Source organism: Choloepus didactylus, chromosome 1, assembly GCF_015220235.1.
Source record: "Choloepus didactylus isolate mChoDid1 chromosome 1, mChoDid1.pri, whole genome shotgun sequence".
Lineage (NCBI taxonomy): Eukaryota > Metazoa > Chordata > Mammalia > Pilosa > Megalonychidae > Choloepus > Choloepus didactylus.
The window spans coordinates 211,048,583-211,070,976 of NC_051307.1; the positions used below are offsets into that span (position 1 = coordinate 211,048,583).

The 22,394-nt window shown below is 37.5% G+C and overlaps 1 protein-coding gene across 1 annotated transcript in view; it reads right to left on the minus strand.

The window, feature by feature from the left end:
• DNAH12 (dynein axonemal heavy chain 12) overlaps positions 1–22,394 on the minus strand; it is a 304,653-nt gene that overhangs the window by 237,857 nt on the left and 44,402 nt on the right. The window contains 4 exon segments of the mRNA XM_037798810.1: positions 2,214–2,392; positions 12,307–12,398; positions 13,008–13,164; positions 13,752–13,940. Of these exon segments, the coding sequence (XP_037654738.1) occupies positions 2,214–2,392; positions 12,307–12,398; positions 13,008–13,164; positions 13,752–13,940 (617 nt within the window).

A 22,394-nucleotide genomic window follows, 5' to 3' on the forward strand; every position in this document is an offset into this window, starting at 1 on the left:
AACAGGAAGGAATTTTAAAATGAACTAGGTAGAGACTGCAGTAGGCCAAGCCTTCGATCCTGAGGCTTGCATTTATGAAGCTTGTATTCCAAAGGAGAGGCTAAGCGTACTTATAATTGTGCCTGAGCACCCCCAGAGAACTCCTTCTGCTCAGATGTGGGCTGTCTCTCTCTAAGCCCATTTGGCAGGCAAACTCACTACCCTGCCCTCTATATGGGACAAGACTCCCATGGGTGCAAATCTCCCTGGCAACGTGGGACAGGACTCCCAGGGATGAGCCTGGGCCTACCACTGTGGGATTAAGAAAGCCTTCCTGATCAAAAGGGGGAAGAGAAATGAAACAAAATAAAGTTTCAGTGGCTGAGAGATTTCAAATGGATTTGAAAGGTCATTCTGGAGGTTATTCTTATGCATGATATAGATGTTCTTTTGCAGTTTTTAGTGTATTCAAGTAGCTAGAAGGAAATACCTGAGTCTGCTGAACTGCAATCCAGTATCCTTGATTCTTGAAGATGATCGTATAATTATATGGCTTATACGGTGTGACTGTGTGACTGTGAAAACCTTGTGGCTCACGCTCCCTTTATCCAGTGTATGGACAGATGAGTAGAAAACAGAGGGACAAAAAGTAAATGAATAATAAGGGGGAAAAAGGAGTATGAGATGTTTTGGGTTTTCCTTTTTACTTTTATTTTTATTCTTATTTTTATTTTTATTCTTTGGAGTAATGAAAATATCTCAATAAATTGCATAAAAAATTAAAAATTAAAAAAATCTATTGAAAAAAATGAGCTAGGTAGAGGAAACTGACAGCTTGGTTACTCTTATACCAAGGGTTTACATTAAGATACAGTTTTGTTGGAAGTAATAGACTTTTCCAGTAAAACCACAGATACTCCAAAAATAAATAGCAAAAAAAAAAAAAAAAAGTCATAGTAAACATAAATCACTTTTAGATTAGCTATGACATTACCATTGGTCTTTTCAATAAGATTGTTAGACTCTCAAGAAAGGGATAGTGTCTAATACTTTACCATCTTTGTTATTTTTTGTGTAATATACTTTTGAAACTAGTATGTCTGATAAATACTTGAGTTTCTATAAGTAATATATTTGTTTCTCTATTTAAAAAATTTATTGACATTACAACTCCCTTTATTGGGTGTCTATTCTATGCCAGTCACAGTGTTAGATGCTTTACCAATGTTATCTTTGGTCCTTATATTAACCCTACAAAGGAGATATCTTTTTTCACAGTTGGCATAGCCAAAAACTGAGGCTCAGGTAACTTTCCCAAAGTCATGGAAATAGTTAATGGCAAAGTCTGGATTCAAATTCAGGTCTTTCAGATTCCAAATTATATAATTTTCTCACATTCTCTGAGAAAATAAGTACAATAGGTAACATTTTTTGAGTAACACGTGCCAGGTACTATGCTTGATGCTATATACATATATTAGTTTTATTTTTTACAGAAGTACAAACTCAAATCCCTTTAGAGAGTCAGATAGGTAACAAGGGAGTCAGAGTGAGTTGGACAATGAGTTAGCCAAGCACTGGGTAAGCAGATGAGAGGACATATTCCCTGTAAAAGGGTAAGCTGATACTCAGCTTCATTTACCATTGTGGGCCCAATGGTCTTCCCACTTTTTCAAGAGAAATAAGAAATTTGGATTTTTTATGTGTGTGAAATCCTCAAATTTTGAAATGTTGATAACAAATTCAAAATTTGTTTAAACAAAATATAATACAATGCAAGACAAGTAAAACACATTCACATGACACATTCAGCTAACAGCCAACTAGTTTATAAATCCAATTTTATAACCACCCTGAAAATTGGATATTATTGTTTCCATTTTACAGATGAGAAAAGCTAGATCACCCAACAAGTAACTACTGAGGTCAAGAATGATCCCAGATCTTCCAAATATCACAGAAAACCTATGATCTTTGCATTATCATGCAACTTGTATCCAAATACAGGTGTATTTCAAGTTTTTTGTTTTAAAATCCAAGTTGCCTTAAAACTAATCTCAAATAATCACAATGAAAAGCACCCAGCCCAATAAGACTACAAACGAACCTTGTTAGTAGGCATGATAGAGGAAAAATTTTAAATACACATATTTTAATCTGTTTTTTTAAGAGTTATTATTAGCAAAATATTTTTGAGTTCTATAATTCTGAGGTTGGCAATTAATTCTACTTACCATTCATTTTCTTTTCTATGTTTTGATGCTATGTCATTTAACAATATGCTTGCAAAGGATCTTGCCTTATTTGTTAGGCCTGTTTTCAAATCTTCGCAATCCAAACGCACCATAGGGAAATGAACCCACTGAGGCAAAAGCATTATTTCTGAGGCAAGATTGAAAAATTTTTCTAAAAACTTAAAAAAAAAATGCATTTAAAATTTTTAAATTACGTTGAATTTTCTAGTTCATCAGTGATTTTATAGTACTTTATTGTAGTAAAATTCTTAATCATATAAGTGCAAATTCATTTCTTTTTGCTAAATGACTAAAATTTTTCCCTTTGTTGCTTAAATCTTTCTTCACCTTATCCTTTCATGAAAGAAGTTGCCGACCTACCAGTAAATATCCAATGCAATGTCAATACAGCATCAAAATCTGGACATTTCAAAAGATTAAATCTACCCTGAGGCTTACCAATAATACTATCCCAAAGTCAGCCCATTTCTCTCTCTTTAGGGACAAACCTATATCATGTGAGAATCTGTGTACCTGTTAAATATTTTCTTGTGTCCTTACTGATGTCTCACTAAGGATTCTAATTAAATCTGCAGGAAAAGAAATGAAAGGAACTTTTTGTTTTTGGTCAAATAATCAAGGAGAGTGTCTTAGTTGTCCAGAGCTGCTATGACAAATACTAGACAATATATTGTTGGCTTAAATGCAATAATTTATTGGCTTACACTTTGGAGGCTAGAAGTCCAAAATCAACACATAGGCAAGGCCATGCTTTCTCTCAGACTTGGTAGTGTTCCTCTGTCAAATGGCAATGTCCTTAGTCTTCTCCTGGGCTTTATTTCATTTCCATCCTTTCTGGTTTCTTCCTTCTACTTCTCCTGCTCAGTCATCTGAATTTCCTTTTTATATGGCCTCCAGTCATTCAGATTATGACCCACCCTGATTCAATTTAACAAAAACTAAATAGAATCTTCCAAGATTCCTATTCACATATGTGTCCATACCCTCACTCATATTAACATATTCAAAGATACTATTTACAAAAGGGTTCACACCTGCAGGAAAGGGGATTAAGATTAAGAACATGCCTTTGGTTGGGGTACATGATTCAATCTTACACACAGGATGGTCATGGAGTGAAAGATTCATTTCAAGAGGGCAATTCTTCCCTAACTGATCCAGCAATTCAATGAAATTCTAAAAAAAAAAAAAAACACCCCAAAAGACTTCTTTCTAGAAATTGACAGGTTGATTTAAAAATTTTATATGGAAATGCAAAGGACCCAGAATAGTCAGAATAATTTTGAAAAAGAACAACAAAGTTAGATAACTTATACTACCTGATTTTAAAACTTACTATAATAGTACAAAAATCAAGACAGTGTGGTATTGGCATATGAATAGACATATAGATCAGTGGACCAGAAAAGAGAATCCACAAAATAGACTCACAAATGTTGAATCAAATGATATCAAACAAAGATGCCAAAATAATTTATCGGGGGAAAGATAGTATTTTCAATAGATGATGCTGGAATGGCTGGATCCCCACAAGGAAGAAATTGAACCATGACCCATATTTCATACCATACCCAAAAATGAAATATGGGTCATAGACCTAAATGTAAGAGCTAAATCTATAAAACTTCTAGGGAGAAACATAGGAGAAAATCTTCGTGAACTTGGAATAGGCAAAGAATTCATTAAAGTTGAAAACATCTCCTTTTTGAAAGAAATTGTTACAAAAATGAAAAAGCAAGCCACAAACTTGGAGACACTATTTTGGCTAAAGAATTTTTATCCTGAATATACAAATAACTCTTGTAAATAAATAATAACAATGTAACAATAACTCCAATATAACTCAATAATAATACAAAACTCAATTTAAAATGTTCAAACTATTAGAACAGATACTTTATTTTTAAAAAGAAATGCAGTAAAAAGCTAGTAATTTCAGTCCAAATTAATGAGATGATGTTCATAGTAATGGCCATGAGTCAACAGAAGCTATATTTGATTCACAATGCTATTTAATAAAGATGTCCTAGGAACAAAGAATTTTGGCATTGAAAATGACCTTGGAGGTCTACTTATGCAATCTTCAACCCAATGCAGAAATACCTTTCATAAAATGGCTAGGAAATATCATCTCACCTTTCACTTTCAGTGAAAGAGTACTTAGAGACAATTTGATATCACTGTCCTAAATAGTTCTATCTTGATACTGCTGTGAGAGTTAGGTTTCCTTTCTGCAAAACTGTGAACAATTCTATTTCTTTACAGCGGTTCATATAGTTCCTGGTTTATAGAAGAACCTTTCTTCCAACTGAATCAGGATATGCCTTTGCAACCTATAGTTATTGGTAATGCTTGCCTTCAGGTACTAGAAAGAACACTTTCTACCTGACACCTCTGAAGCTGTAATAATCATGTTACCATTGCCCTTTTCTGGATGCTCCACAAACTGCATACATGCCCCTGGCTTACAAATGACATCCCCTACAGAGTCTTTAATATTTCTATTAGTTTCAATATTAGTTGATTTCTTTAGTAATCAACTAAAATACCAACATCTTCTTCACATGAGCTTCTGTAAATCCAAGGTCTCCCCCCCACTGTGGAAGTGCAATTGATTTCTTAAAAAATGAAAATCAGGATATATTTTTTTAACGCTGTTAAAACTTAAATTTTATTGGTTTCATTCTGTTAAGACATTATGCATCTTGATTCTGTCACTCATTGCTTAAGAGCAGATTTGGTAATTGTGCCAGTTTGAATGTATGATGTCCCCCAGAAAAAGCCATATTCTTTGATGCAATCTTGTGGGGCAGACAGAATAGTGGGGATTAAGTTGGAACGTTTGAATTAGGTTGTTTGCATGGAGATGTGCCCCACCCAGCTGTGGGTAGTGACTCTGGTGGGATACTCCCATGGAGGCATGGCCCCACCCATTCAGGGTGGGCCTTGATCAGTGGAGCCATATAAACGTGCTGATTCAAAGAGACTAAATGGAGTACAGCTGTGAGTGACTGTTTTGAAGAGGAGCAAGCTTGCTAGAGAGGAATGTCCTGGGAGAAAGCCATTTTGAAACCAGAACTTTGGAGCAGACGCCAGCCACGTGCCTTCCCAGCTAACAGAGGTTTTCTGGACAGCATTTGCCATCCTCCAGTGAAGGTACCTGATTACTGATGTGTTACCTTGAACACTTTATGGCCTTAAGACTGTAACTGTATAGCCAAATAAACCCCCCTTTTTATAAAAGCCAAAAAAAAAAAGAAAAAAAAAAGAAATGCAGATGAAGATAAAAAAATCTCAATATCTTGTATCATCAGGGAAATGGAAATTAAAACCACAATGAAGGTGATGTCATCAACATGGCAATGTAAACAGCTACTGAAAACTTCTCTCCAGAGAGTCAATTAAAAAAAGGACAATTCTGAAGTGTTTGAGACTCTGGAGGAGGATATAGACTGGAGAAGGACCCTGCAAATGCTGAATTGAAGCAAGAGAAGAAATATGAGGTAGGAATTTTCTGTCCCAGACCAGCCAGTAGTCTCCCCTCCCCCTCACTCAGTCTCCATGTGGGACCCCTCCCACCAGGGACACAGATTTTAAAATCTCACAGCAGTGAAAAATACCCTCACTGTTTGAAGACCCAGTGTACAGGGGAGGACATTTCAAGTCCCAGATCAGTGAGGGACAAAGAAACTAAGAAAACATGGACAGAGACGCATTTTCAGCCCTGGGTCTGAAAGCCCTTCATCCACCCTTGAGGAAAGCAGCAGATGGTAGCTGTTTCCTTGCCTTGGGGACAGCTGGAGTGCTGAGTCAGCTGGAGGAGTGCTTCACCACAGGGAGAACCCCACATCAAGCCAGACTGGCCAGCAGAGTGAGGGCATAGTTGTCCTGCAGTTTCAGCCTGGCTGTGTTCCAAGGCAGAGCAGCCTCTGAGGATGATCAAGTTACCAAACAGCATCATCTGCTGGACAGTCCAGAAAGTGCAAGGATCCTTTCTTAGCAACACAGGAGCTGGTCTACACACCCTGTACAGAAACCTGGCCCTGTCTTGGCTGAGAAATAGAGAAGACCCAACTGTTAAAGCAGGGCCCCAAAACAAACCCAGGTCTTGCTAGCTGGTGGAAAATAGAGCAACACTGGAAGCCAGTAGATTTGTATTACCACAAACAGTGAACTTCCTGGGATGCCCAGTGCCTACCTCCCATCCCTGTGGCACACCATGTTAGGTACCTGATTTTAGGGAGAAGACTGGGGGGCAGAGCCAATCTGAAAACTGGCTGGGGAGTGAAAAAAAGAAAAGATAGAGATCAAAGTCAATCAGCAAGAAAACCTTAGGCTAAAGAGAGAAAACAACCTCCAGAATAAACCAATCAAGGGAATCAATGCCTAGACACCAGCAAAAAATCACAAGCCACATCAGGAAACAGGAAGATATGGCCCAGTCAAAGGAAGAAACTAACATTTCAACTGAGATTCAGGAGTTGAAACAACTAATTTTAGATGTTCAAACAAATCTTTCAAATCAAATCAACAAAGCGAGAGAGAATGTGACAAAAGAGATGAAGGCTATAAAGACGACACTGCCTGATCATAAAGAACAATTCAAAAGATTGAAAAAACAAATGGCAGAACTTATGGGAATGAAAGCCACAATAGAAGAGCTGAAAAACCAATGGAGACATACAACAGCAGACTTGGAGAGGCAGAAGAAAGACTCAGTGAGATGGAGGACAGGACACCCAAAATCCTGCACAGAAAGGAACAGATAAGGAAAAGAATGGAAATGTATGAGCAGGGTCTCAGGGAACTGAATGACAACATGAAGTGCACAAATATATGTGTTATGGGTGCCCCAGAAAGAGAAGAAAAGTGAAAAGAGGCAGAAGGAATAACAGAGGAAATAATCAATGAAAATTTCCCAACTTTTATGGACGACATAAAATTACAGGTCCAAGAGGCACAGTGTACCCCAAACAGAACTGAACCAAATAGACCTACTCCAAGACACTTTATAATCAGATTTTCAAACATCAAAGAGAAAGAGGGAATTCTGAAAGCAGCAAAAGAAAAGCAATCCATCACATACAAGAGAAGCTCGATAAGACTAAGTACAGATCTTTCAGCAGAAACCATAGAGGTGAGAAGGCAGTGGTATGATGTATTCAAGATACAGATAGAGAAAAACTGCCAACCAAGAATTCTATATCCAGTAAAACTGTCCTTCAAAAATGAGGGAGAGTTTAAAATATTTAAAGATAGACACTGAGAGAGTTCATGAACAGGAGACCTCCTCTACAGGAAATACTAAACGGAGGGCTACAGACAGATAGGAAAAGACAGGAGAGAGGTTTGGAGAAGAATGTAGAAATGAAGACACCAGGACATAGAAAGAGAGTAAAGATCGGGCATTTGATGAAGGAGTATAGAATGTTCTAGAGGACTGATTGTGTACATATAGAAATGGATAGCACAAAACTGTGTGATGGTAGCACTATATTGTAAATACATTGAAAAAAGATGACTGTGAATACAGTTCAAAGAGGAAGGTAAGGGGTCTGTTATGACACCAGAAGGAAAGACAGAAGATAAAGACTGGGACAGTATAACTTAGTGAAACCTAGAGTGGTCAATGAGTGTGATTAAATGTACAAATATAAGAATGTTATTGTATGAGGGAGAAGCAAGAAGGAATGAAGCTGTGAGTATGCAACAAAGTGAATGAAACATGAGGACAGTAGGTTGAGTGAAATAAACCAGAAATGAAAAGACAGATATTATAATGCTGCACTAATACAGACTAATAACAATGGGTAAACTCTGAGAATTGAATCTGGGAGCATGAGTTATAAGGGAAAGGCTTACGTAAAGTTTCCTAGATTGTAAGCTCTTACAGCAGTCATATTTATTCATGAGTTGTAACAGTTATGTCTATTTTTTGAGATTCTGAGCTGTTTGTGTGTGACCTGGTTGGTCCCTGGAGCTTTGGGTGTCTGTGTGGCACCTGGGACTCAGAGCCAGAGTTCAGCAGCTATGAATGTAAGCATTACCCAATACAGAAACTGTTAAAACAGCTGAAAAAGAGATCAGACTTCAATTAGAGATATAAATGAAATGGACTTGGTTGGGAGTAAGGTAAATCAGATTAATGCGTAAAGGATGATATTGACTATGTTTTAAGACTTCAGCTTCTATGTGAGACCAAAGGAAGAGATGTTTATTTGGTGCAAAATCTGTATTATCTATAGCATAATATATAATTTAACTTGTATGGTCAATTTACTCAAACACCATAATTACATGGAATCTTGAATAGGGAGTGAATTCTGGTTGGTTTGTACAGGTTAGCATGAAGCCCCGATACATCCCAGAGTAATTTGGGCAGAGAATAAAAAGTATTTGCAAAGCCCCCTTGAGGGACTGGGGGGAAATGTGGAAATATTAAACTTCCCCACCTGGGGAATTCCTGATATTCTTGCAAGCATTGCGGACTACCAGTTTAGCAGGCTGAGTCCTCGATCTTGGGGCTTGCCCTTATGAAGCTTATTACTGCAAAGGAGAAACAAAGTTGACTTATAATTGTGCCTGAGAATCACCCCCAGAGAACCTCTTCTGTTGCTCAGATGTGGCCTCTCTCTATAAGGCAACTTGGCAGGTAAACTCATTGCCCTCCCCCCTACATGGGACATGACACACAAGGGTGTAAATCTCCCTAGCAACATGGGATGTGACTCCCGAGGATGAGCCTGGACCCAGCTTTGTAGGACTGAGAAAGCTTTCCTGATAAAAAGGGGGAAAAGAAATGAAACAAATTAAAGTTTCAGTGACTGAGAGATTTCAAATAGAGTCGAGAGTTCATTCTAGATATCATTCTTATGCATCATAAAGATATCCCTTTGTAGTTTTTAGTGTTTTGGAATAGCTAGAAGGAAATACCTGAAACTGCTGAACTACAACCCGGAAGACTTGATTCCTGAAAATGATTGTATAACAATATAGCTTATATGACTGTGTAATTATGAAAATCTTGTGGCTCACACTCCCTTTACCCAGTGTATGAACAAATGAGTAGGAAAATGGGGACAAAAAGTAAATTAATAATGGGGGGAGGGGTATGGGATGTTTTGGGTGCTCTTTTTTACTTTGATTTTTATTCTTATTTTTATTTTTCGGAGTAATGAAAATGTTCAAAAATTGTGGTGATGAATACACAACTATATGATGATACTGTGAACAATGATGTACACTTTGGATGGTTGTATAGTATGTGAATATATTTCAATAAAATTGCACTAAAAAAGAAGATCTCAAATCAGTAGCCTATTCTCACATCTGTAGGAATTAGAAGAGCAAAGCAAATACAAAGAGAATAGAAAGAAGGAAATAATGTTGACATTTTGACCTCCTCCTATGAATCACGAATGTTCTAAATGGCATCTAGAATGATGAATCCTTTCCAGAAGGTTTTCAATTTACTTTGCCCAGATCCATCAGAGGAATCACTATCTATGGAAGCTATAGCCATACAAAGTGTATTACTTAAATAATAAGACTTTTAAGTTGAAATGGCTTCTTGGTTCACAGGCTGCAAAATGGATGTTGTGTAAGCACGCAGGAAAAAATCATTCATATTCATCTCATTGTACTTCTCCATCAGAGCTCTTGGGTGACCAGGTACATTGTCATTAAAACAAATCTTTTTTTTTTTTTTTTTTTTTTGAGCAGGTCTCAACAGTGGGCTTAAAATATTCAGTCAACAATATTGTAAATAGATATGCTATCATCCATGCTCTGTTGTTCCATTTAAAGAGCACAGGCAGAATAGATTTAGTGTAATTCTTAAGGGCCCTAGGATTTTCAGAACAGTAAATGAGCACTGATTTCAACTTAAAGTCACCAGCTGCATTAGCCCCTAACAAGAGAGTGAGCCTGTTCTCTGAAGCTTTGAAACTAGGCTCTGACCACTCCTTTCTGGCTATGAAAGTCCTTCCAATATAAGGCTGTTTCATCTACATTGAAAATCTGTTGTTTAGTGTAGCCACCTTCATCAAATATCTTGGTTAGATTTTCTGGATAACTTGCTACAGCTTCTGCATCAGCACTTGCTGCTTCACCTTGCACTTTTATGTGATGGAGATGGCTTCTTTCCTTAAAACTCATGAACCAACCTCTGCTAGCTTCTAACTTTTCTTCTGCAGCTTCCTCACCTCTCTCAGCCTTCATAGAGTCGACGAGAGGTAGGACCTTAGTCTGGATTAGTCTTTGGCTTAAGGGAATGTTACGGCTGGTTTGATCTTCTATCCAGACCTCTAAAACTTTCTCCGTATCATCAACAAGGTTGTTTTGCTTTCTTATCTTTCATGTATTCCCTGGAGAAGCAATTTTAATTTTCTTCAAGATATTTTCCTTTGCATTCACAACTTGGCTAACTGCTTGGCACAAAAGGCCTAGCTTTCCACCTATCTTGCCTTGTGACATGCCTTCCTCAGCAAGCTTAACCATTTCTAGCTTTTGATTTAAAGTGAGAGACTTGCGACTCTTCCTTTCACTTGAACACTCAGAGGCCATTGTAAGGTTATTAATTGGACTAATTTCAATATTGTTGTGTCTCAAGGAATAGAGAGGCCCAAGGACAGGGAGAAAGATGGGAAACAGCCAGTTGGTGGAGCAGTCAGAACACACACCACATTTATCAATTAAGTCTGCCATCTTATATGGGCACAGTTTGTGAAGCCCCAAAACAATTATGATAGTAACATCAAAGATCACTGATCACATAACCGATCACAGATCTCATAACAGATATAATAATAATCCAAAGTTTGAAATATTGCGAGACAAAAACACAATTATTTTGTGACAAAAACACAAAATAAGCACATGCTGTTGGATAAAAGGCACTGATAGACTTGCTTGACACAGGGTTGCCATAAACCTTCAATTTGTAAAAAAGCACAATATCTGTGAAGCATACTAAAATGAAGAGCAATAAAATGAGGTTTCCTGTATACTTAAAGTAACTGAAAGCAGAGTCTCAAACAGATATTTGTATATCAATGTTCCCAGCAGCATTATTCAAAATGGCCAAAAGGTGGAAGCAATCAAATGCCCATCAGCAGGAGAATGGACAAACAAATGTGGTATATACATACAACGGAATTCCTTTTAACCTTAAAAAGGAATGAAGTTCTAATACATGCTACCACATGGAATAAACTTTAAGACATCATGCAGAGGAAAGAAGTAAGTCAGAAAGAAAGGGACAGATATTGTATGATTCCACTTATATGAAATAGCTATAATATGCAAAGGCATAGAGATAGAAGGTAGAGTACAGTTAACAGGGGTAGTAGTGGAGGTGGGGTGGATAGTTAATGCATAATAGGTGCAGGGTTTCTGTTTGGAGTGTTGGGAATGTCCTAGTAATGATTAGGGGTTGAGGGTACCACAAGATTGTGACTGTGATTAATCCCACTGAATAATTTGCTTGGAAGTGACTGAGATGGGAATGTTTCTGGGGTATATACATGTCCACAATTTAAAAAAAAAAAAAAAAAAAAAAAAAGAGCAACTAAAGAGACAATGACAATTAAATGCAACACATGACCCTGAACTGAATTTAATATTGGAGGAGAAAAGGCCCAAAAGGGCATTATTGGGACTTATGAAAAAACTGGAATATAGACTATAAATTTATATAAATACTAAATTTCTTGAACTCAATAATTGTATCTATAGGGTTACACAAGTGAATATCCTTGTTCTTAGAAATACATACGGAAGTATTATGTGTTCAAGGAGAATAATATATAAAACTTACTCTCAAATGTTTAGTAAACTGATGGATAAATAGATAGACAGATAGATAGATACGTGATTACATTAAATAATACAGCAAATGTGGCAAAATCTATAATTGGTGGATCTAGGTATCTATGGTGGGGGATTATGTTGCTTTTCTGTTTAGGTTTTGTATTATTTTTGCAACTGTCCTATAAGTTTGAAGTTATTTCAAAATAAAAGGTTTAAGAGATAAAAGATCAAAAGACATCAATAAAACAGAATTACCACTTACCTGTGTATATTCATCAAAAGTATGATCTTTTGCCTGAAAAGTCCGTATCTGTTCATCTGCTGTTCCATCAAGGAGCCAATTATATTTTTCAACTGAAGAGTAATAATCTAATTAAAATCTCAATAATATTTTTTAAAAAGGTCAAGCCATGGAATGGGGTAGCCTACACAAATATTATTGTTAATAGAGTATTAACATAAATGGACTATTACATTTCAAAGGAATACATAGAATAAAATAAAATACACTTAGCAAGTAAACCAGGCTAAACAGACATTTCTAAATAAAGGCAACAGAATATTTGAGGATCTAATAGCAACTATCCATCCTGACTCCACACTCTTGTAAAGACTATTGACCAAAAAATTGAGCTGCAGATTTTCATAGCTATTCTCAGAAATTATGTTGCTCTTACTTGTGATTCAGCTTCCTCCTATTTCAATATCTCTCCTTTCTACCCTTTCTACACTATAAACCCTGCTCCAGTTTATATTCACCCTTTGGATTGACAACAGAATTCAAATGTCTTGGCTTTGATCCTTGCTTCTGCCAAAAAAACATGGCTATGTTCACTTCTGGCTCTCCTTTTTCTTTAATGAATGTCCCAGCCAAATATCTGACCAAATTTTAGTAAAAATAAAATGACAACCTTGTATATGTTGGGAAAAAAGGTATATTATATATATATATATCATATATACCGTATGAGTCATAATGTTTTCTTGGGCCTTCTAAGTTCTGATGTATTGCCATCTTCAGCTTATCAATAGCCCACTGCATCACATGCTCAGGAAGTTCTGTGTCAAGAGTTACAGTTGTTGAAGTTCCTGATAGCCAAGAAGGTACTGTTTGGACATTCTAATGCAAATTAAAATAACAATTTATGAAATAAAGATACAACTGTGCAGTTGGTCTATAATTAGATCTTACACTATATTTTTATTTTATTTTTAAAACATTCTTTTCAGATTTTAATGGTCCAAGAAAAGATAAGTTGATGAAAAATAATAATTTAAAAGGGTGTAGTTTGCAGTCTAATAGAAAATGTAAATTGACTTATGTGTCTATCATTCATAAATCTTTACCGAGTACTTATAAGGTTGAAGAAATTATACCAGAAAGCTCCAGAAAGAACAAACATGACTTGGATCTTGTCCTTAAGCTCACAACCCAGTAGGGGAGATGAGACAGGCACAAAAATATCAATTCGTAACTACAATAAAAGTTCAAAGAAGGAAAATGTCATTCCGGCAAGGAGACTTTTTTGAAGAGAAAGAACTCTTTAACTGGAAATAAGTTGGATAAGAAAATAAAACAAAGGGTTATAAAATTTTATGTACTTACATACACTGTATAAAGACAAAGACGACTCAACTCAAATAATTTAAAACTCTGGGAAAAAAGAGCCATATAAATAAATTCAATGGGTAAGGATGATACAATACCTGCAGAGCTTCAGCTATCCGTTCTACCAAGCTCAAAACAACATCTTCCAAATCTTGAAAAGTGGGATAAAATTCCATTTTCTCATCATCAAATGTCAATTCCATCTTAAATATTGGGAGCCCACATTGGTCTTCTGGGTCGAAGAGTTTTAGAAATCTTTCTACAGTTCTCCTTAAGAGATCCTTCAGCTGCACAATATCATAAATTACTACTATTTTAGAACAGACAAATGAATTCAGCCTTTACAATCAGTGAAGTATTGTCTGTCTATAATTAAATCATTCTATCAATCTATTTAGCCCTGAAAATTATCTTTATCTAACATAATACATTCTTAATAATAAATAGTCTAAAACAATAAACAGAAAAATACATACAAACATTTTTTGTAATAGACTGTCAACAATCTTTAAATGGCAACTCAGATGTTTCCACAATCTTCAGCAATATGCCCTGGTACAGAGAATGTTCCACAAGACCAAACAACATGGTGCAGACTGGGAGTGGGGTAGGCTTGACACCTGACACATGGGGTGAGCTGAAGCTGGCTCCTATCGTTACAAGAGTGGACTGTTAAATATTCAAGATTTTTGCAAACCAGTTGCTGAACGCTTAGAATCCTAAAATCCATCATAGTGATAATATTTACACCACGGAAATCAGCAAACACTATAGGTCAGGTTTCTTGCTTGTCTGTTTGTTTTTGAGTGCAAGTTTTCAAGCACACCAGCAGGTGAGGGTGAAGTTACTGGAACTCAGAAATAATGTGTTACTAAAGTATGAATGATACATTCTTTTGCAGAACAAACTGTTGGAAATTTAGCCAGACAAAGGTGGATCTAAATAGTATTCAAAATGTTCCTTATCTCTTTACTTCTTATCAAATAATCATAATCCTCTTAAGAAGGTAAAGGCAGAAAGAAAATCAAGTATAAAGTTACAGCATTACATACTATATATTAAATATGTATATATTTTTAAAGATGAATTACAAAATTCTGGAATCTGGGAGATCATTACCAAAAGGAAAATTTTTATTCAAAACTATTTTTCTAAAACTATATTTCAATAATGGTGAAAAATCTGAGGAGTCCATAAAGATAATTGCATAAATTTAGTGTTCTTTTAGTGTTTATCATTTAAAGATAGTCAATAACATTTTTTATTCATTTTATTGAGATATATTCACATACCACACAGTCATACAAAACAAATCATACATTTGATTGTTCACATTACCATTACGTAGTTGTACATTCATTACCAAAATCAATCCCCGACACCCTCATTACCACACACACACAAATAACCAGAGTAATAATTAAAGTGAAAAAGAGCAACTAAAGTAAAAAAGAACAACTGGGCGCCCTTGTCTGCTTGTTTGTCTGTTTGTTTCCTTCCCCCACCTTTCCACTCAACCATCCACAAACTAGACAGACGGGAGTATGATCCCTATGGCCCCCCCAATCCCACTGTCCCCCCTCATAAGCCACATTTTTATACAACTGTCTTCAAGATTCATGGGTTCTGGGTTGTAGTTTGATAGTTTCAGGTATCCACCACCAGCTACCCCAATTCATTAGAACCTAAAAAGGGTTGTCTAAAGTGTGCGTAAGAGTGCCCACCAGAGTGACCTCTCGGCTCCTTTTGGAATCTCTCTGCCACTGAAGCTTATTTCATTTCCTTTCACCTCCCCCTTTTGGTCAAGAAGATGTTCTCCATCCCACGATGCCGGGTCTACATTCCTCCCCGGGAGTCATATTCCACGTTGCCAGGGAGATTCACTCCCCTGGGTGTCTGATCCCACGTAGGGGGGAGGGCAGTGATTTCACCTTTCAAGTTGGCTTACGTAGAGAGAGAGGGCCACATCTGAGCAACAAAGAGGCATTCGGGAGGAGGCTCTTAGGCACAATTATAGGGAGGCCTAGCCTCTCCTTTGCAGCAACCGTCTTCCCAAGGGGAAATTCCGTGGTAGAGGGCTCAATCCATCAAACCACCAGTCCCCTATGTCTCTGGGCATGTTAGCAACTATCGAGGTAGGGCAGGCCAATACCCCTGCATTCTCCACCAGCTCCTCAAGGGGGCTCTGCATATTTTTTCCTTGTTTTTTTTTTTTTTTTTTTTTTTAACTATTTTTTTCTAAATCAACTGCATGAAAAATTAAAAAAATTTAAAAAAAATTAAAAAAAAAACATACAATAAAAGAACATTTTAAAGAGACCATAACAAGGGAGTAAGAAAAAGACAACTAATCTAAGATAACTACTTTACTTCCAAAGTGTTCTTATTTTACCCCGAGAAAGTAACCTAATATAGCAACATTTCTGTGAACTTGTTCCTACTATACCCATCAGAAATTAACAGACCATAGTCATTCCTGGGCATTCCCAGAACATTAAATTTATCCATGATAGCTTATCTGTTCTTCTTGGATTATTGTTCCCCCTTCCTTAATTGCTCTCTATTGCTAGTTCCCCTACATTCTACATTATAAACCATTTGTTTTACATTTTTCAAAGTTCACATTAGTGGTAGCATATAATATTTGTCTTTTTGTGCCTGGCTTATTTCGCTCACCATTATGTCTTCAAGGTCCATCCATGTTGTCATATGTTTCACGAGATCGTTCCTTCTCACTGCCGTGTAGTATTCCATCGTGTGTATATACCACATTTTATTTATCCACTCATCTGTTGAAGGACATTTGGGTTGTTTCCATCTCTTGGCAATTGTGAATAATGCTGCTATGAACATTGGCGTGCTGATATCTGTTCGTGTCACTGCTCTCCGATCTTCCAGGTATATACCGAGAAGTGCAATCGCTGGATCGAAGGGTATCTCTATAGCTAGTTTTCCAAGGAACAGCCAGACTGACTTCCAGAGTGGCTGAACCATTATACAGTCCCACCAACAATGAATAAGAGTTCCAATTTCTCCACATCCCCTCCAGCATTTGTAGTTTCCTGTTTGTTTAATGGCAGCCATTCTAACCGGTGTTAGATGGTATCTCATTGTGGTCTTAATTTGCATCTCTCTAATAGCTAGTGAAGCTGAACATTTTTTCATGTGTTTCTTGGCCATTTGTATTTCCTCTTCAGAGAACTGTCTTTTCATATCTTTTGCCCATTTTATAATTGGCCTGTCTGTACTATCATCGAGTTGCAGGATTTCTTTATATATGCAAGATATCAGTCTTTTGTCAGATACATGGTTTCCAAAAATTTTTTCCCATTGAGTTGGCTGCCTCTTTACCTTTTTGAGAAATTCCTTTGAGGTGCAGAAACTTCTAAGCTTGAGGAGTTCCCGTTTATCTATTTTTTCTTTTGTTACTTGTGCTTTGGGTGTAAAGTCTAGGAAGTGACCACCTAATACTAGGTCTTGAAGATGTTTTCCTACATTATCTTCTAGGAGTTTTATGGTGCTTTCTTTTATATTGAGATCTTTGGTCCATTTTGAGTTAATTTGTGTGTAGGGTGTGAGGTAGGGGTCCTCTTTCATTCTTTTGGATATGGATATCCAACTCTCCCAGCCCCATTTGTTGAAAAGACCTTTATGACCCAGTTCAGTGACTTTGGGGGCCTTATCAAAGATCAGTCGGCCATAGATCTGAGGGTCTATCTCTGAATTCTCAATTCGATTCCATTGATCTATATGTCTATCTTTGTGCCAGTACCATGCTGTTTTGACATCTGTGGCTTTATAATAAGCTTCAAAGTCAGGGAGTGTAAGTCCTCCCACTTCGTTTTTCTTTTTTAGAGTGTCTTTAGCAATTCGAGGCATCTTCCCTTTCCAAATAAATTTGATAACTAGCTCTTCCAAGTCTGCAAAGTAGGTTGATGGAATTTTGATTGGGATTGCATTGAATCTGTAGATGAGTTTGGGTAGAATTGACATCTTAATGACATTTAGCCTTCCTATCCATGAACATGGAATATTTTTCCATCTTTTAAGGTCTCTTTCTATTTCTTTTGATAGAGTTATGTAGTTTTCTTTGTATAGGTCTTTTACATCTTTGGTTAAGTTTATTCCTAGGTACTTGATTTTTTAGTTGCTATTGAAAATGGTATCTTTTTCTTGAGTGTCTCTTCAGTTTGTTCATTTCTAGCATATAGAAACATTACTGACTTATGTGCATTAATCTTGTATCCCGCTACTTTGCTAAATTTGCTAAATTTGCTAAATTTGTTTATTAGCTGTAACGTCGATTTCTTGGGGTTTTCCAGATATAAGATCATATCATCTGCAAACTGACAATTTTACTTCTTCCTTTCCAATTTGGATGCCTTTTATTTCTTTGTCTTGCCAGATTGCCCTGGCTGGCACATCTAGCACAATGCTGAATAAAAGTGGTGATAGCGGGCATCCTTGTCTTGTTCCTGATCTTAGGGGGAAGGCTTTCAGTCTCTCACCATTGAGTACTATGCTGGCTGTGGGTTTTTCATACGTGCTCTTCATCATATTGAGGAAGTTTCCTTCAATTCATAATTTTTGAAGTTTTTTATCAAAAAGGGATGTTGGGGGAGGCGGGGCAAGATGGCAGACTGGTGAGCTGTATGTTTTAGTTACTCCTCCAGGAAAGTAGGTACAAAACCAGGAACTGTGTGGACTGGACACCACAGAGCAATCTGACTTTGGGCATACTTCATACAACACTCATGAAAACGTGGAACTGCTGAGATCAGCGAAATCTGTAAGTTTTTGCGGCCAGGGGACCCGCGCCCCCCCCCTGCCAGGCTCAGTCCCATGGGAGGAGGGGCTGTCAGCTCCGGGAAGGAGAAGGGAGAACTGCAGTGGCGGCCCTTATCGGAAACTCATTCTACTGATCCAAACTCCAACCATAGATAGACTGAGACCAGACGCCAGAGAATCTGAGAGCAGCCAGCCCAGCAGAGAGGAGACAGGTATAGAAAAAAAACAACACGAAAAACTCCAAAATAAAAGCAGAGGATTTTTGGAGTTCTGGTGAACATAGAAAGGGAAGGGCCCTGGGGCGCATATGCAAATCCCGAAGAAAAGCTGATCTCTCTGCCCTGTGGACCTTTCCTTAATGGCCCTGGTTGCTTTGTCTATTAGCATTTCAATAACCCATTAGATCTCTAAGGACGGCCCTTTTTTTTTTTTTAATTTTAATCCTTTTTTCTTTTTCTAAAACAATTACTCTAAGAAGCCCAATACAGAAAGCTTCAAAGACTTGCAATTTGGGCAGGTCAAGTCAAGAGCAGAACTAGGAGAGCTCTGAGACAAAAGGCAATAATCCAGTGGCTGAGAAAATTCACTAAACAACACAACTTCCCAAGAAAAGGGGGGTGTCCGCTCACAGCCATCATCCTGGTGGACAGGAAACACTCCTGCCCATCGCCAGCCCCATAGCCCAGAACTGCCCCAGACAACCCAGTGTGATGGAAGTGCTTCAAATAACAGGCACACACCACAAAACTGGGCGTGGACATTAGCCTTCCCTGCAACCTCAGCTGATTGTCCCAGAGTTGGGAAGGTAGAGCAGTGTGAATTAACAAAGCCCCATTCAGCCATCATTTCAGCAGACTGGGAACCTCCCTACACAGCCCAGCAGCCCAGAACTGCCCTGGGGGGACGGCACTCACCTGTGACATAGCACAGTCATCCCTCAACAGAGGACCCGGGGTGCACGACCTGGAAGAGGGGCCCACTTGCAAGTCTCAGGAGCCATACGCCAATACCAAGGACTTGTGGGTCAGTGGCAGAGACAAACTGTGGCAGGACTGAACTGAATGATTAGACTATTGGACAGCTTTAAAACTCTAGGATCACCAGGGAGATTTGATTGTTAGAACCACCCCGCCCTCCCTGACTGCCCAGAAACACGCCCCATATACAGGGCAGGCAACACCAACTACACACGCAAGCTTGGTACACCAATTGGACCTCACAAGACTCACTCCCCCACTCACCAAAAAGGCTAAGCAGGGGAGAACTGGCTTGTGGAGAACAGGTGGCTCGTGGACGCCACCTGCTGGTTAGTTAGAGAAAGTGTACTCCACGAAGCTGTAGATCTGATAAATTAGAGATAAGGACTTCAATTGGTCTACAAATCCTAAAACAACCCTATCAAGTTCAGCAAATGCCACGAGGCCAAAAACAACAGAAAATTATAAAGCATATGAAAAAACCAGACGATATGGATAACCCAAGCCCAAGCACCCAAATCAAAAGACCAGAAGAGACACAGCACCTAGAGCAGCTACTCAAAGAACTAAAGATGAACAATGAGACCATAGTACGGGAGACAAAGGAAATCAAGAAGACCCTAGAAGAGCATAAAGAAGACATTGCAAGACTAAATAAAAAAATGGATGATCTTATGGAAATTAAAGAAACTGTTGACCAAATTAAAAAGATTCTGGACACTCATAGTACAAGACTAGAGGAAGTTGAACAACGAATCAGTGACCTCGAAGATGACAGAATGGAAAATGAAAGCATAAAAGAAAGAATGGGGAAAAAAATTGAAAAAATAGAAATGGACCTCAGGGATATGATAGATAATATGAAACGTCCAAATATAAGACTCATTGGTGTCCCAGAAGGGGAAGAAAAGGGTAAAGGTCTAGGAAGAGTATTCAAAGAAACTGTTGGGAAAAACTTCCCAAATCTTCTAAACAACATAAATACACAAATCATAAATGCTCAGCGAACCCCAAATAGAATAAATCCAAATAAACCCACTCCGAGACATATACTGATCACACTGTCAAACACAGAAGAGAAGGAGCAAGTTCTGAAAGCAGCAAGAGAAAAGCAATTCACCACATACAAAGGAAACAGCATAAGACTAAGTAGTGACTACTCAGCAGCCACCATGGAGGCGAGAAGGCAGTGGCACGATATATTTAAAATTCTGAGTGAGAAAAATTTCCAGCCAAGAATACTTTATCCAGCAAAGCTCTCCTTCAAATTTGAGGGAGAGCTTAAATTTTTCACAGACAAACAAATGCTGAGAGAATTTGCTAACAAGAGACCTGCCCTACTGGAGATACTAAAGGGAGCCCTACAGACAGAGAAGCAAAGAAAGGACAGAGAGACTTGGAGAAAGGTTCAGTACTAAAGAGATTCGGTATGGGTACAATAAAGGATATTAATACACAGAGGGGAAAAATATGACAAACATAAACCAAAGGATAAGATGGCCGATTCAAGAAATGCCTTCATGGTTATAACGTTGAATGTAAATGGATTAAACTCCCCAATTAAAAGATATAGATTCGCAGAATGGATCAAAAAAAATGAACCATCAATATGTTGCATACAAGAGACTCATCTTAGACACAGGGACACAAAGAAACTGAAAGTGAAAGGATGGAAAAAAATATTTCATGCAAGCTACAGCCAAAAGAAAGCAGGTGTAGCAATATTAATCTCAGATAAAATAGACTTCAAATGCAGGGATGTTTTGAGAGACAAAGAAGGCCACTACGTACTAATAAAAGGGGCAATTCAGCAAGAAGAAATAACAATCATAAATGTTTATGCACCCAATCAAGGTGCCACAAAATACATGAGAGAAACACTGGCAAAACTAAAGAAAGCAATTGATGTTTCCACAATAATTGTGGGAGACTTCAACACATCACTCTCTCCTATAGATAGATCAACCACACAGAAGACCAATAAGGAAATTGAAAACCTAACTAACCTGATAAATGAATTAGATTTAACACACATATACAGGACATTACATCCCAAATCACCAGGATACACATACTTTTCTAGTGCTCATGGAACTTTCTCCAGAATAGATCATATGCTGGGACATAAAACAAGCCTCAATAAATTTAAAAAGATTGAAATTATTCAAAGCACATTCTCTGACCACAATGGAATACAATTAGAAGTCAATAACCATCAGAGACTTAGAAAAATCACAAATACCTGGAGGTTAAACAACACACTCCTAAACAATCAGTGGGTTAAAGAAGAAATAGCAAGAGAAATTGCTAAATATATAGAGACGAATGAAAATGAGAATACAACATACCAAAACCTATGGGATGCAGCAAAAGCAGTGCTAAGGAGGAAATTTATAGCAGAGGTCACTCTGGTGGGCACTCTTACGCACAATTTAGACAACCCTTTTTAGGTTCTAAAGAATTGGGGTAGCTGGTGGTGGATACCTGGAACTGTCAAACTACAACCCAGAACCCATGAATCTTGAAGACAGTTGTATAAAAATGTAGCTTATGAGGGGTGACAATGGGATTGGGAAAGCCATAAGGACCACACTCCACTTTGTCTAGTTTATGGATGGATGAGTAGAATAATAGGGGAAGGAAACAAACAGACAAAGGTACCCAGTGTTCTTTTTTACTTCAATTGCTCTTTTTCACTCTAATTATTATTCTTGTTATTTTTGTGTGTGTGCTAATGAAGGTGTCAGGGATTGATTTAGGTGATGAATGTACAGCTATGTAATGGTACTGTAAACAATCGAAAGTACGATTTGTTTTGTATGACTGCATGGTGTGTGAATATATTTCAATAAAATGATGATTAAAAAAAAAAAAAAGAAAAAATAAAAAGGAAGAAAGAGCCAAATTCAAAGAACTAATGGATCAACTGAAGAAGCTAGAAAATGAACAGCAAACCAATCCCAAACCAAGTAGAAG